The following is a 16,393-nucleotide window of genomic DNA, read 5'->3' as shown; positions in this document are numbered from 1 at the left end:
CTTTCCCTTCACAACTCTTCTCTCATCTTCCCAAAACTTTTGAGTCTTTTATTACCACTGACCTCACAGATAAATACATACGCAGTCCCACACATTCCTGTCAAAATAAATACATCACTCTGCTACCTTTACCAAAGCACTGGATCTGAATTCACCCAGCAATACAAATGTTAAGAACCTGTAAACAAATCACCAGGGTGAGTGTTTTCTGCTTGCATTTGAAATATTTGCCTTTGAAATATGTGAATGTCTAAAAATGGTGCTTGTGCAGGGAAATGACACAAACTTCTAAATGTCATAGGAAAAAGCTGGCCTCAGAATCATCATCATCAAACATTGGTATAGAAATACAAATAGCTGAGATATGAATGCCACAAATTATAAAAGATGTAGTGTTTCTCAAAGAGCATGGCTACTCTTCTTTACCACATTAAATGTTCACATAGTTCTTACCTGTATTTCAGTAGCTCTGGGGAATATTTTGACTTAGCTTTGAAAATCACCTGCAAAACAGAAAAATATTGCATCAAACATAGGATACATGTACGTAAAGAAAGACACCACGATCTGCAGGAATCCTGTCTCACAGGTCACAAGAAATGTAATGATAGGTTTCATTGCATAACAGATTTGCATTTATTGCTTATCCATGGCAGGCAAGCTCTAAGCAAAGGATTAAAACCACGCAGCAGGCGATCACCATGTATACAAATTGTCTACACCATTATTTTCACTTACTCTGGCTTGGGAATAAGGTCCTTTATATCATTATTCACAAGAGGACCAATGCTAGAGGCAAGTAATTATCAGGTTCTTCCACAACCTAACAGCACAAGTCTGTCACGTAGACCAGCTCATACTGGTATATTGGGTCAGATTCTCTGTTCCCATGAAGAGCCCGTCATAATACCCTATCCTGAAATTGGATATATATGTTTGTATCCACGTTACATTGCCAAAACAATGCCATTGAGAACCAAGCTCATTATTTTACTCTGAGGTTTTATTTGGCTTCTGCTAACTGTCTGTTCACTATACAAAAATACGTATTTTTACAGAGTGATAGCTCAGGCTCAGTAGTTACCTTGCTGTAAAAGAAAAGACAAAATACTGACATGTTTTTTTGCAACGTAGATAGGTAATATCAGTCACAGGTGTTTAACCACCACCAGAAATTATACAAAAATATATTAGCATATTTTATATCTTATTTATTAAAAAAAATTACAGGAAAGCATGACCGCTTTTTCATAAGCTAACAAGGTTTCCAAATACACTTAGTTTACAAATGTCCATTTAAACCAACACCGAAGCACGCTGATTGCTAGTATTACAAAAAACCATACTGTATGATTTATTCTGCATTGCTTCCTAATTGTTTTCTCCTGAAGTTATCCTGCCTTATCCATTTAACTTGTTTTGCATGCCCTTTAGTATAGATTGCATAATATTTGCTATGATTATCACGCTTTCCCAAGGAAACAGGACTTACATGATCACTATGTATGTGTAGGCATGTGTCTGCCTGCCAACCTGTTTATCTGTCCCCCTCCACTAATCTTAAAATACTCCAGTCAGAGAACTGATGGAAAAATACTTGAAGCATCAAAGACACGATCTTTTATCACACTCCTAAAAATTAATGACCCAACAGAAGTAAGGAACTCTATAAATGCATCTGATATATGACCTCTGTGAGGAGAAGCCTGCCTAATGATCCTACACATCACCCAATATAAAAGAGTCTCCATAGCAAAGTATTGTAAGAAATGCCCCAGTTACGAAAACAGCTCAAAGTCAAGCATGAGACACAGATCTGGAGAAAATCAGGCTTCACTTGTTCCAGTGCTGCTGGAACAACTTGTCATTTAACTCCTATTCACCATAAACAGCTGCCTTGACATGGAAATTATTTTTGTGATGCCTCAGCCTGCTTAGCACTAGCTGAACCAGCAGAGAACACTGAGCTTTTCAGCAGCCCTAGAAAAATTAGCTGAGAATAAAATTGAAAATTTGGGGGAAAAAAAAATCTCTAAAAATATTCTGCAACCATTGATACTGTTTTCAAACAGTTAACATCTCTGGCAGTATCCCTTATGGAAGGTTTTTGCGATTCATTCTCCAGATTCCTGGATTATGAATTCTCACAGGAGTTCAGGAAGAAGTTTCATGTTGTTTTACTTACTTGCTACTGAAAGGAGAGGTACAAGAGCCTTGTGAATGTTCTGCATTTCCATGATGCATAAAGAGGGGCTGCCACTTTTTAGAGAAGAGACGGGGTTCAAAATACTTCCCGTATGCTTTTTGTACAAGACTTACTGCCTACCCTGCTTATTCTGGAAGAGACTGTGGGCAAGTGGGAGGGAACAGATTCCTGACCTCAGTGAAACTAAACAAGTAAAACTTGTCTCTAGGGCCATTCCACAAACCTCATCTGTTCTGCCTAGCACTTACTCACACATATTGTACCGTTAATTTTGACAGCTTTCAGGAGCTGCACTGAACAGAAGTGTTCAGAGCCTTGTGCAAAGAATGGCACAAGACAAGCAGTTTGCAATGGGCAATGAGTTGTGCTGGGTCCACAAAACCTAGAAAAGTCACAAGTTCCTGAATACCATCTCCTGTGGTTCCCCAAAAATGACCCACTCATCCCTGTAATGTCGCAGAGCAGTCCTGTCCAAGGCTGCCCTACCCAGGAAAAGCTCGGTGGATAACTTAGCTAAAACCAAACATGATGTTCTTGCCGCAGATCCGGCAGGATCTCCAAATGCGAGATGACCAAAACAGCTGTTACTGTGATTCTACATTTGGTGGACCTGTCCCAGACTATAAATACTTCTGAATTTTATCAGACCAAAATGACCATTAAGAAAGAAAATGAACACTGCATAGAAAATGGATGCTATATAGAATGAAAGCTACAGTCTAAGGCATGGACACTCTAACCAATTCACTGCTAGACAGAAACACGGCGGGCCAAGTTCTGCCACCTTTGCTTAAACACTAATGGGGCCTTAGACAATGAGCAGCCTTGCTGGAAGCAATGTGATTGTCACAGAGTAAAGGGCTGCTCAGTGGGAGTAAGGATGTCAGAAGCTGATCTCAATATACCTTAGAAGCGTGGGTGCAGCTTTTTGCTTTTAACAGTCATTTAGCTCAAGAGTCTGGTTGCTCAATGGCCCCTCCCCGCAACAGTGTTGAGAAAGCTTCCAGTCAACATCTGAGTCATCGAAGCAAGTCTTCCAGCAAACCAGAGCAAACCAGGCTATTCCTAACAACAGACTAAACAGCAAGCAGAAGGCAGGTTTTTTAGTAAAGACCTTTCAGAGACCCCCAAGATGAACAGCAACACGGAAAACTCAGTGAAAGTTCTTGTGATTTTCTAATGTCTACAGGATTACTTTTTCTTCTTAAAAGTATTTCCCCTTTCGCTCATTCTGTAAAGGAGAAATATCCTGTTTTGGCTCCTTGTTTTGGCTCCTTGTTTTTGCCAAAGGACTGGAAACCTCAAATAAGATTCTCACACTCCCTCCGCCACTCCCCTGAGTTATATGTCTGGCATATAAAACCGTAGCAGTACAAAAGGACTCCAAAAAAGCCTTTCATACAGCCAGGGAAGATTCCTGTTGCAGGAACTGATGTCAACGACTGACCTCAGAGACATTTTAGCCGGGCCCAGCGGAGGAGCAGTGGGGATGGCACAGGAGCCCATCAGCAGCTCGGCTGCAGAGAGCTCTGCAGAGCTGCTGGGCAGCAGGGTAGGCAGACAGGGCCGGGCTGCTGTAGCTTAAGGAGGTTATGAAAGTTAAATCAGGAGCCACTCGGGCCCTATCAGTATCAATGAAATGGGCGTCAAAGCCAAGTCACATATTCTCAGAGAAAAAGAAAAAGAAAACCTCACTGGAGCAATTTTCAGTCCGTGCTCTGATTTAGGTGAACTGATGTGACGGCTGGCACAAACCTCCACTGTCCCTCTAGTGCTGGCCGATCAAGTCACTTGTACAGGAGCTGCAGCTCACCTTACCAAAAAGCTTCAGGTGTGCGTTAAGTGCTTGCATATGTCTCAAGCTGGCCCTCTGCACAGGAATGAAGTTCAGCTATATTTAGCAGTTCTCATTTCAAAAACCCTATCAGGACCACAGTGTGTATTTTTCCTTCCCAGTTCCTTTCACCACAGCTCCCCTCTCCCTCTGTGCAAACTTCTCTTTGCACCCTGAAAATACGCCACAACCTCACGCGGGCGCAGAGCCCCTCACCATCAGCACATGTACCCTTCTGCTGCTGCGTATCTTCCAGTCCCCAGGCCCACCTTCCCCTTTCTCTTCTTTCTCCCATGTTCGTTCTTACATTTGGATCAAATTCCCCAAAATACGCAAGTTTTCCCTCTACTCTCTAAACTCTACACGGTTTGTAAGGCCAACAGACATGGGCAACATGATTCACTACCTTATTCAGCCTTGCGTAAATTGGTAAAAATAGTCCTGAAAGGACAGGGACCACTGCAGAGCTGGCAGCCACAGTAAAATTGCATGATAGCTTTCCTATCAAATTATTTTCTAAGTCAAATGACCTCATTCTTCATGTCAGATGCTGACAGCCAGCCAGTCTGCAGTTGCAATTTCTCTCATGTAGATCCAATACTGAGGGCAACGTTTTATGCCAAACATATTTGCTGACACTTTACCATCGTAGTTAGACTCCTGTGTAGTTCTACGTACATCTAAAGCATGCTTTAAATTAATAATAAGCTTTATAATATATGCTGTATTCATTTCTACCAAAAAAAAAGTATTTCTCCTAAATATAAAAGCCCTCTCTGTTCTCTCACCGGTGGTATTACTTTTGAAATGCTATCCCCAGTAACTAAGAGGATGAGAAGTTCCCTTAATTTTCCTTGCAGAGCTAACACGTACCCCAGTTCCACTGAGATACACGTAACCTCTCCAAAAGCCTTGTGCTGGTTTTCCCCCACCCTGCCAGGCACTTCCAGCATGGCCAGCTCCCCTCTAAACTGTCTTACTCTGTACAATTTCTCTTCATTTGAAAGTCCCTGATTTTATCAGCCCTGCCTGGGAGGCAGGGTAAGCTTCTCAGTCTGGATGCCAGAGAAATGGGAAGATGGTTAGGGAGGAGGAAGGAGAGGTAAATCTGCCTACCAGCACTTCTCCACCCATGCAGCCTCACAGTTCTTGAGCTCAGCACCATGCTCCCTAGGTCCTGGACAAGTTCCCAACCTGACGATTAAACCTACAGCCCATCAAATGGTTTGCTGTGCCTGGCCACAGGGGAGGCCTGGGATTTCCAGCATCCCCTATGGCTCACGGTCTTTGGCTCTGACCTTGTTCTTTTGAGTCTGTAACCCTCCATCCTAGCCCTGCTCCTGCTTCATCTGTATCCTGTTCCCTGGGGAAACATAAAGTCTGAGCAAACAGGACCAAGTGAAGCAAGCCCTTCTCTGCCCACCCCTCACACACACCAAACCCAGCAACTTCTTATTTTATTTCCCAGAGTCTCTTTACACTTTTGCCCACAGCACTGACTGTAAAGCCTGAGGGACTCATCTCAGTCCCCCCTTGTCAGGGGCAGGGGAGATTTGGCTAGGCAGGACATAAATAAAAGAGCGCCCAAGTCCTGGGATCCTCACTATCTGGAGTCACTTAAAGCAGAAAATACATTATTTGCCAGTTTGCAGTCTTTGCTTTATCCAGCAGCAAAATAAAGCCATGGGAGCTGCAGGTGTGAGGCAAACATATCTATGGGCTTTCTGGTCTCTATAGGTGGAAATGCACACTCCAGCTCCCTGGCTGATGGATCCGGATCAGGCAGCTGCTCTGGCTTGGCAGAATGCAGTTATCTGCTGGTGTTGCACTATTGTTTTACACAAGTGCCACTGGATCTCATCTTCACATGAGATTTTAATGATTTCTACGTAGACAGATGCTTATCCTGAAAGGGTAGGTCACTTTTTTTTTTTTTCTTTAGAAGAGAATGAATACAGACACAGGATTAATAAATTCTAATAAATTTAGCACGCTCATTAGAAATCACACATATTTTCTCCAGTATGGGATTTCTGAGAGGAGCTTACATTATATAAACCTTATCTGCAGCGCCACTTCTATTCTGCCCTAAGTAGGGCATCAAGACCGTAGCAAAGGACCCTTAACTTGGCTCTTAATCCAAAGATCCCTTGCTTAGTTTTGACTCAGAACAAAAAAATTTTGATTGTAATTTCCCTTTCATCCACAGGTTCCCTGCTTTAGCAACCTGCCCCCACACATTACAGCTCCTTCTGCTCTATCTGCTGCTGATGCTCAAGTCTGGGAACTTCCTCTGCCGTGCTGACGTCATCGTGGATAATTTGTCTTGCTACACATAAAATACAGTTGCAGTTTGCATCCCCATTGCTTTGGGATACCTATTAAAAAGAGAACAGTTGTGACTAACTTTCTGTCAAGTCCAAAGGTGCTTATTATTCTGAAAAATGCTCTCAGGCACTTGTCAAATGAGGTTTTTCGTTTGGCCAGGAGGATTTGCAATATTTTTTGAATCACTTTTTCTTCTCACATCTATGTCTAATAGTTTTCCTAGCAGTGCCACATTTAGGAATGGTGGGTGCTGTACAGCAGATAATAAACACCTGCAAATTCCAAAGACCCATTAGGTCTCTTCCAGTCCTCCGTCCCTATACTGTACATAGATCACTTCTTTCCCTCTAGCTAAGCACCAGTTGAATAGCATGGTTTTCATGCAATGAGACACAGCTGCAGACCCTTCTTGCCTGCCTTCTAGAGAAAAAAGGATAAAAGTTGTTTCTGAACAGGTCTGTGAAGTTATAAGCCATTACTGAAAACAAAATTCTCTCTCCCCACCCTTCTCACACTAGTTCTTGCTTGCCTGCTGTGGAAAGCTAGATGCACATTAAATATACAGTCTCAAGAAGATGCTGAATTTCAAGCCAAACTACCTCTTAATGGTTAGAAGTAAAGAGTTAATAACAGTGAATTAAAAATATGTGGACTTATTCTGTGTCTTACATTATATTCATACAATAGCTGTGTTTGTGTTTCTTAAGGCTTCGTTTTGGCTGGGGAAATATTTGAGATGAGATTTCACTGGGAGCAACCAGCTCTAAAGCAAACACCACTAATAATATGCCTGTCTACAGTGGCCCATGATCTTGAAAGATTGTTGATGCATATCATAAACTCTGAAAGTCCCTTGCAAATACTGTGTCAAAAGCCTCACAACAGCTCTTCAAGACAGGTAACTATTACACGCTTTTACAGAGGGGCTCAGAGGAAGATCGTGAGGACTCACGATGACAAAGCAGAAATTGTCTCAAAGGCAGAACCAATAGCCTTAGCATTTTTTCTGTTTCCAACCACTGACTTGTACTTCCTGAATGATATCAGACAGCAATGCCAAAAATAAATTAAAAAGACATATGTGTCCATTCTGTATGCTCTCTTTTTAGATCTTCCTGAGACGAAAGGAATCAGTTACCCGGAACGCTAAGCCCCCCGAGTGCCGGCACTCTGATGCACTGAGTGCAGACCGCCGTGCTCACGCCAGCCTCGGCTTCTCTTGGCGAAGATCCAGGGTGCTGCATTCTGCCTCCAGACTTCCACGGCAGCCCTACGTGTGTGCATGTGTCTGAAGGAAGAGTCTGACCTAGGGCTATGACTTAGTCCCAGCTGCCGTGATGGGGATGGACTGTGCAATGATGGACGTCTGCCCCTGGGGAACAGCACTGTTATCAAATGACTCTCGCAATAGCTATGGGATAAGCGTAGGTCACCACATGCCTGAGCTGGATTTGAGTAGCATGTAGATGAAAGGTTCCTGTAATCCCTTAATATATCTCAAGTCCCAGGGAGTGGAGCGGGGTGAGTTAGCAGGTGTTTCAGACGCTGAATCCAGAAAAGTAAACCTAAGCACAAACCTGTGTATGCAGTTCTAAGTATTTAATACCCACTACAACTCAAGTGATCCTCTTACAGCTGTCATGCCTACCATTGCTGCTTTTTCAGCTCTGGGATGGCAGCTCTCACAAGCAGCCTGGTCCCCCCAGCCAGGCTGCTGAGAATTGACAGGCCTGTAATCACTACAGAGCACTGTTAAACAACGTAGGCACTACAGAAGCACCCAGACCCAGGCACCCAGCTGGTTCCAAGCAGGGCACACAGCAACACCCAAAGCACCCTCAGCACTGCTGGGCTGGCTGGTGCTCTCCTGGCCAACCACCCCTGCCATGGGAAAGCGGACTTTGCCGAGGGTCATCCGAGCGCAGACTTGGCTTCCTCCTCCAGGCATCGCAGTAGGATTGAGGAGATAGAGAATCCAGACCCTGCCCTCCTGTAAACCTCCTGCGAGATCCTAGGCAAGCCCGGCAGCCTTTCCGTGCCTCAGCATGCCAATATGCTGTCCTGCAGCCCAGGGCCAGGATACCCAAGCTCACCATAAATACTTCCAAGCAAGTCTAACTGCAGCAACCTGGAACACTGTGCAGCCTAACTCATCTGGCTTCTTAGCTGACTGTGGCACAGATACACTCTCAAGACTGAAATGGAGATACCATTTCCTTTACCTCACTATACAGCTAATTTACCTTCACATCACAGCGTCCTTGAACTAGAGGGTGTATCTCTGCATAGCACTTAGCACTCACCGGGGTCTGGAGTCACTGCTATTTGTAATATAGATCATTATAGGAATTTGGGTCTGCAGTAGGACTTGATCAACAGTTTTGACTGTGATACACAGAATAGAAATCTCACTCAGAAATATGTCAGCCACCTTATGAAAAACCGGGGTGGGGGGCTGCCAGGAAAATCAGAAATTACAAATCTGACTGCACACAGAGATCAGGTCTGCTAAGCCAGGAGGTTTATGAAGTCTAATAACAACAACAACAATAACAGAGAATAATAATAGAACAGCATTTTGAGTGTCCGGCTTTCAAGCTCTCCTGTACATTTTTTCCCCAACCTTTCAATTAAATGACACCCATTTAATAGACAGTAGATATATTATTTGCTATTCCTGAAATGATCACTTCAGGCTCCAGTTTCATTGTAACACAGATCACTTGCACTTAGATCAAAAGTTAAAACTCCCAACTAAATAACTGAAATTTGCTTTTTGCATTGACAAGGTAGAGTTGTAAATTCCATTTTTCTCACAATTCTTACAAATTAATGCTTTACCATTCTGTCAGATTTAATCAACCAAATATCTGTTGCTTACCTGTGTGAAGTAAAGATTCATCAGGGTCAGGGTGAAAAACTGGAGGCAGACTGGGAAGCAATAAAGAAGCCAGAAGATGAAGGGGCTGAGAGAATTTGCTGTGACAAAGTCTTTGAAGTAAAATGAAAAGAGCACAGTCCTAAGAGAGGCCCAAAACAAGCACAGAAACAGAAAGACAGTTTGGTAACTGAACCTCTTGTGCCTGTAGTGAAGGACTAGCCAGAGCTGGACGTAGATGAACACAAAAAGCAGTGAATAAAAAACAGTATATACAATGGTCAGGCCCAACTTCACATACGGAGGGACAGCTGGCGTCAGGGTCGGCGGAAGGGTGTCATTTTTCAGTGGGTCCCACTCAGGGGCCTCCATTTGATATCAGGAATCGTCAGAATTATTTATTAAGTTTGGCTGCCGCTGTTGCCTCCTCCTCCTTCTCCTTTCATCTTCCTACAGCATAGGAATCAAGAAAATGAAAGAAAGAAAACAAGCTGCACTTCCTCTTTGGCAGCTCACTGTGGGCTGGTAGCACATGATCACAATTCAGAATGATTCATTAGGACTGCCTTTGTCAGCAATTGGCAGGGAACAGCTCAGAAAGCTGCCCTTTGCCGATGTTTGTGCATGAATCTTTACCATCCTCGAGAAACAAAGAAATCCAGCAGCCCCTGAAAGGTTTACTGCTGTTTTTTCTCCTAAGGAAAATTATCTGGATTTTAAATTAGTTAAGTAATGTTCTATTTTCTACAAGAAGCAAGTACCTGACATTTTCCCAGTGGCAGCCACATCGTTATCTTTGCAGGATTTTTTTTTTTTTCTTCCCATTTAGCAAGTACTTTATTTAGCTGCATTTTGTTAGGAATAATTTTAAGCATCTTAAAGTACTCATGAAATTCAAACCACTGCAATAAGCTGTAACAGTTCAGCTCTGCATTGCAGAAACCTTTGTGTTTATAAGGAAATACACAATTTGCATAGCAAATCTAACACATTCAGTATCTTCTTTTTCTTCTAACGTAAGATGTTTCACCAGAACAGGAGAAAAGGCACATCAAGGCTTCCAAACGTAGCGTATACAGGAACAAATAAAACCCCCTAAATACCCAAATTCACGAAAGCATACATGCAGCTACAGGTTCTTCTCTTCTTGCTTGCTGTCTATTTCTGCCGTCCCTGTAGCAACAGCTGACCAGACACGCCTTCTCACAACTATGCAGATGCGCCCTTGGGATTAAATCTATAAATTAATAGGTGCTATGGCAGGCTGCTGGGTTTGACTCATGGGGGTGAGAACTGAGAACTGAAACTGAGTGGTTTAGACATTTGTAGCGTGGTGGAAATGCTTCATATATCTCTAGGTCATGTATAGCATCCTATACCATCAAATAACAAGGTTTTTAAAAGATACCTTGGTTATGGCTGGAGCACTGCCATGTTTTGTTCTATCGTTTATAGTAAGTTAATTACGAGAACTGCATGTTACCTGGAATAATACCCAGGGAGGACCCCACATCTCTGGTGAGCAGTGAAAAAAGATCCCTTTACTGAAAGAGTCCATGCAGTGAACTAACACAGTGTTCAGGGTATGCAGATACTGATGCTGATGCTGAATACTAACTAAAATTTCCATTATTAATGCCACAGCCCAAATGGAGTTCAAAAAAACTATTTTTTTGAAAAAGACCATTATTTTAATTGTGCTTATTAATATAAATACAGCATATATAAGTTTGGATAGTTCTTTAAAAATATCTCTAAGTGAAGCCCATCCTGCCCTAAAAATACCCACACTAAACACTTAAAGCTGTGTTCCAAAATTTGTGTCTAGGTACTGAAACATAAGCAGTTTGATTTTAAAGGTGCTAAGCAAACTCAGCTCCCATTGACTGGAAAGGGATCTGTGGGTTCTCTGTGCTTCTGTAAATCAGATCTTCTGATTATTAAGGTATCTAGATATGATTTTTAAGACCCTTACCAGGAGCAGTCAGCTTTGGAAATCCTGGATAAACAGGTTACAGAAGCAGGGCGATACACAGCACCGAGTGGCTGTGTCGACTTGACTAGATATAGAAATACACAGAACATACGGTGAATGATGGGAAAGAGGACAGAGGATAAGAAATGTCTAAGAGCTAAAAATCATGTACATGTACAGAGGTATGTTATGGCTTGCACAGCAGGAGAATTTAATGGTTTCAACATATATAAACTTGGACTTAGTTTGAAATTAGCCCCTGTTCCTAGACCCTGCATATTTCCTGGAAAAAAGCAAAATTGACTCAATACCAGGGTAGAACATCAAAAACTGAGCAGTTACTGAAGCAAGTTTGTCAGAGAAGCTGTCTGTACTCAGGCCATCATGTTCATTAGGGAAAGCCGGGGAAGACAGAGGGCCTGGACAGGAGGACAATATGTATAACAAATAGAATAGATAAAATATATTTCAATACATACTACAGAAGGTTCCGTCTCCCAGATCAGGAAAACATCTCCTCTAGATTGACACATACTTTCTTCTAGCAGACAAGGAAAACCTCTTCACAGCCTTTCCCAGTTCCACTAATAGGCCTGCCTTAACCACCCCTCGGTCTCCACGACCCCCGTGCACACATGCACTATCTAGAGGCCAGAGTACAGTGATAATAAATTCAGTGGATTACACACCACCTCTCTGCTCTCGGCACAAACTTTCTGATTATGTTTGTGGCTAACATTAACCCATGGTGGCCATAAGCACTCCAATGCTTCTTAATAGACTTAAAAATAACACCTTCTTAGTAGACCAAACTTCCTGTGTAGCTCTCCAGTGCTTAAGAAGTTCAGCCACTGCTTGGTCTTCAGCACACTCCTGCTTCTGTCGAGGGATGTTGGGCAATTCCAGGCCATCTGTTTGTGTTACTGTTTTCTTTCTAAGGGTCATTGTCCAAAGGCCTAAACTTGAGTGGAGCTCGAGGGTTCAAAAAGTTGCTTAGCTCGGCTGTCCCACTGCTATTTGACTTGAAATAAGCAAAAGTAGGTAACATAAAGTATCTAGATTCTGAAGGTTGAAGTGCTGCCCTGCTCCTGAGCAGAGAGGTCTAGAGTTCTCACCTTTGATGTCACTTGCAGTTAATGAATTTGCTGGCAAGACTGTTAGTGAACCGCTGTGTGCTAAAGCACTCTGCACCTAACGACTCCCACTAGTCTGTAGTTCAGAAAGTCTTTTAGAAAGGGGTTTGCAGAAAAGAGCACTTCTAAGAAGCAAAGAAAATAAAGTAATTTAAGATTTTGTTATATACTGAAGCATCTTCATCTTTCATTTTATACTGTTGTAGTCCAGAGAGTTTGTCCTCCGTTACACTGGCAGGTTTTTCATTCTTTTGAGGTTTCGTGATTTCTTGGATTGTGTTTCTTACAAATACCTGGCTCTCATAGTTTAAACCTCAAGTACTGAGAAAAGTATCACAGCTGGACCTTAAGGTCTGTCCTTCTTCAAAAGTTGCTTTTCCCTAAAGTTATATGAAAAATTGTACGAGGCCGTTCCATCCAGCTCCGCCCCAACTGAGACATACCAGGAGAGGTTGCCAGATAGGCAGGCCTCTTGCCAAACCAAAGAAAAAGAAAATGGTGTTCTGGTTCAACATTTTCTTTTGCTCCTCACTTCATGAGGCCTACGATTACAAAACTCAACAACATAATCTTGAAGGAAATAATTCTTGCTATTTCTACTCAGAAAACAAGTGGGACAGAAATCTGCTGTTGAACAAGATCTGTCAACTAGCTGGTGGAGAGTGGGAGTATTAAGACGCTTTGAATTAGACAAAAGGTAGAGATGCGGTGGAATTCATGATGATTTAACTCACCCAAATTTGTCATAACACTTACACCTACTTTCTTATATTTACACCTCCTCTTTCTTATTTTGTGTCCTGCAGATACACCAGCTCACATCCTTGCAGTCCACTCATTTCAATTTAAATAATTTTTTGGAAAGGTAAATTCCTCTGAAGCCTTCAGTAAAGTGGCTCTTAGAATAGAGACATTTAACTAGGTGGTGTAAGCACACACCTTCTGCATCTAATACTTAGGCCATTGCAATTTGGTGCATTACATGACAAGATGTTGCATTTCGTGATAACAGATGGTGGCTGGATGCTGAAAAGCATGGATATTGCCTTGGAACAGGTTCAGGAATCTGATTTAACTACAGGGCAGGCATCTAAATTAGTGCCTGCTCAACATGATGGAGGAATTAGCCAGTAAATCCCGAAACTGTAACTTCTCATTTGTCTCTGGATTCTGAAAACTTTGTATTTGAAGCTTTTGAATGCTACTGCATTGCAGAGCATGAACACTTAGCCTCGGAAAATACTGCTGATGGGATACTTCTATTCTTCACTCGGTGTGGGCTCATCTCCAAGTCATAGACTACGTCACCATCTTTGGGATCCAGCGTCTCTGTGCCACTCAACGTTCAGCAACTCTGGCAAAAGCCAAACAGAGGGCTGGGAACCAGTTTTCTCAAGGGAAAAAATGTCCTTTCATTGTTGGACTTTCTCTGTGCCTGGGCATGTTAGATTTCACTATTAATCCTGACACAGACCTCATACTCGAAACATGCCTAAATAAAGCCCTCATAATAAATCAGGATTTATTATTCTAATCTCATTTAGGTCATACAGTGGCATACAACAGTACAAATGTAGGGCCTTAACCCATAATCCTCAAGGCAGCCAAAGCCTCCATTGGCTTCAAATAAAGTAATGCCCATGCATCAAGGGCAGGAACTCACCCACACAAACTAATCAGACTAATGCAAGTAGCTTTAAAGCAAGAAAACTGTGGTTTCATAATTTCAGCCAATATTTGACCAGAAGAAAATTTTCTAGAAGAATTCAATATGTTACTGACCTGGTTTTGGCTGGGATAGAGTTAATTTTCTTCCTAGTAGCTGGTACAGTGCTGTGTTTTGGATTTAGTATGAGAATAATGTTGATAACACACAGATGTTTTTAGTTGTTGCTAAGTAGTGTTCATAGCAAGTCAAGGATTTTTCAGCTTCTCATGCCCAGCCAGCAAGAAGGCTGGAGGGGCACAAGAAGTTGGGAGGGGACACAGCCAGGACAGCTGACCCCAACTGCCCAAAGGAATATTGCATATCATATGATGTCACGCCCAGGACACAAACTGGGGGGAGTTGGCCACGAGGGGCCGATCACTGCTCAGTGATCGTTGCTCAGGCATCGCTGAGAGGGTGCTGAGCAACTACATTGTGCATCACTTGTCTTTTCTTGGATTTTATTCTTTTCTTATATTCCTTTTCATTACAATTATGATTATTATTATTATATTTTATTATTGTTGTTGTTGTTAGAATTATATTTTAGTTTACTTTAGTTATTAAACTGTTCTTATCTCAACCTATGAGTTTTACTTTTTCTTTTCGATTCTCCTCCCCATCCCATTGGGAGGAGGAAGGAGCGAGCGGGCGGCTGCATGGTGCTTAGTTGCTGGCTGGGGTTAAACCACAACAGTTACTCAGTGAATAGAAGATGGAAAGAGACAGATTCTGTGGAATGGAAAGATCAGCACATCAGTGCCTTTGTTTCATTTTGGAGTTTTGTCTCTATTGGGTGGTTACACACAAATTTCAGGCTCTCCTGCAGACCTGCCCATTGCACAACATGCAATAGGAGCAGATTCGAGCTTGGAGATGCAGTCTGCATTCCAGACTGGTAAGAAAGTCTTGAACACCTTGAAATTTCTGTCCATGCTGCATGTTCCTTGGGGTTTAAAACAAGACTCGGCAATCTGTAGATCTAAGAGTAAAAAGCACTGAAAAGGATTTATTGCTTTTCACCGATTAAATCGTTCTCTGCAGCCCTCAGTTTTGCAGATGCCTCCACAACCCAGAAGGACACTTTACATCTATGTTAGCTCAAGCAGAATATATTCCCTCCTTTGCTAGCCTTCTCTGCTTTCTTTGACTTAGGGTTTACCCCATTCTTTGTACCCCTCCCCACCCCACACTGGAAAAACCCGTAGAAGAGGAACTAAAGCGGTTAGGTATTTCCCTTCAGTGGGGATTCCCTTAGATGTATCAGTCAGCTGGGTATGAGCTGACTGGAAGAGGGAAGTGAATGAGATGTGGATTGAACAGAGGGAGGTGGATTTGAACGCTAAAGATCGTTTGGCCCAGTGTCTGGGGTTTCATATCATCTATGGCATATCCTGGCAGCGAATGCACCTTCTCTTCACAAGAACCTTGATGGGTAAAAAAATAAAAGCCAATTTAAATAGGGATGATTTTAGCCACATCCAGTAAAGGGAATTAATTCCTTTTCTTCCCTTGGCTTCTGATACTTAGATGATATGAAGCATCTGGCTCACAGCTAATAAAGCCCCCCCCCACTAGAAGTAATCTGCTTCAGCCTTGACTATTTGCTTGTTCAAGCAGCTGAGAATTCAGCTGTGGAAGCAAAAAGTCCTGTATCTTGGAGAATCCTTCCCAGGTTAACACCTGGAGAAGGTTTTTAACTCCACTATCCTAAATCTACTCCAGCTGGTGCTGACATCCATACTAGCTCAGAGGACTGTGCGATGTTAGGAAACGGGCTCACAGACAGCCTGAGCAGCTTGACGTTTCCTCACTTTCTGAAACTGTGTCTGGCACGGCTGCCCTCTGAACGGTTGCTGCAGAAACTTTTCAGCTGTAGGGCTGTCCTTTGGAGTAATGATGAAGACATTTTTGGTGAGGAGCTCCAGCTTGGCCTTTCTGGGATACAAAAACAGGGTGGAATGGGGTAGCCAGTGTGGCTGGAAGCAAAGGATTATGTCTGGGACTTCAAGGTGATGTAGCTGTGCAGAGGAATAGAGAATTCTTGAGCTACATGTCAAACCTATGGCTCATGGATGAAATCCTACAGGATGAGGTTTCTTTGATCATTACTGAATCTCTACTTAAGATGTTTGCAAAGACCCGAGACAAATGTTCACTCCTGGGCTAAAACCAAATAGTAAACAAACTTTTACAGCCAATTTACTTTCAACATTTAACACACAAGATTCAGCCTTCCTTGCCCTATACCTGTGTATCACTTGTATGTTGTATCCTATGTTTGTATCTGCGTATTTGTGCTGTTACTTTCCTGCTGCCATATGACTTGTA

At 42.5% G+C, this 16,393-nt stretch overlaps 1 protein-coding gene across 2 annotated transcripts in view; it reads right to left on the bottom strand.

Annotated features, from left to right (window-relative positions):
- Positions 1-9,765, bottom strand: part of GPR137B (G protein-coupled receptor 137B) — a 25,760-nt gene extending 15,995 nt beyond the window's left edge. The window contains exons 1-2 of one of the 2 annotated variants that reach the window (XM_009697282.1): positions 9,250-9,765; positions 454-503 (exon numbers count right to left, since the gene is read on the bottom strand). In XM_009697282.1, coding sequence (XP_009695584.1) covers positions 454-503; positions 9,250-9,618 — 419 coding nt within the window. In that variant the 5' untranslated portion in view covers positions 9,619-9,765. The remainder of the gene's footprint in view (positions 1-453; positions 504-9,249) is intronic. The other variant, XM_009697283.1, reaches the window with a different exon arrangement.
- Between the last annotated feature and the right edge of the window lie 6,628 nt (positions 9,766-16,393).

The sequence above is a fragment of the Cariama cristata genome, unplaced genomic scaffold (genome assembly GCF_000690535.1).
Source record: "Cariama cristata isolate BGI_N322 unplaced genomic scaffold, ASM69053v1 scaffold5243, whole genome shotgun sequence".
NCBI lineage: Eukaryota > Metazoa > Chordata > Aves > Cariamiformes > Cariamidae > Cariama > Cariama cristata.
This window is presented reverse-complemented; position numbering and strand designations above follow the sequence as displayed.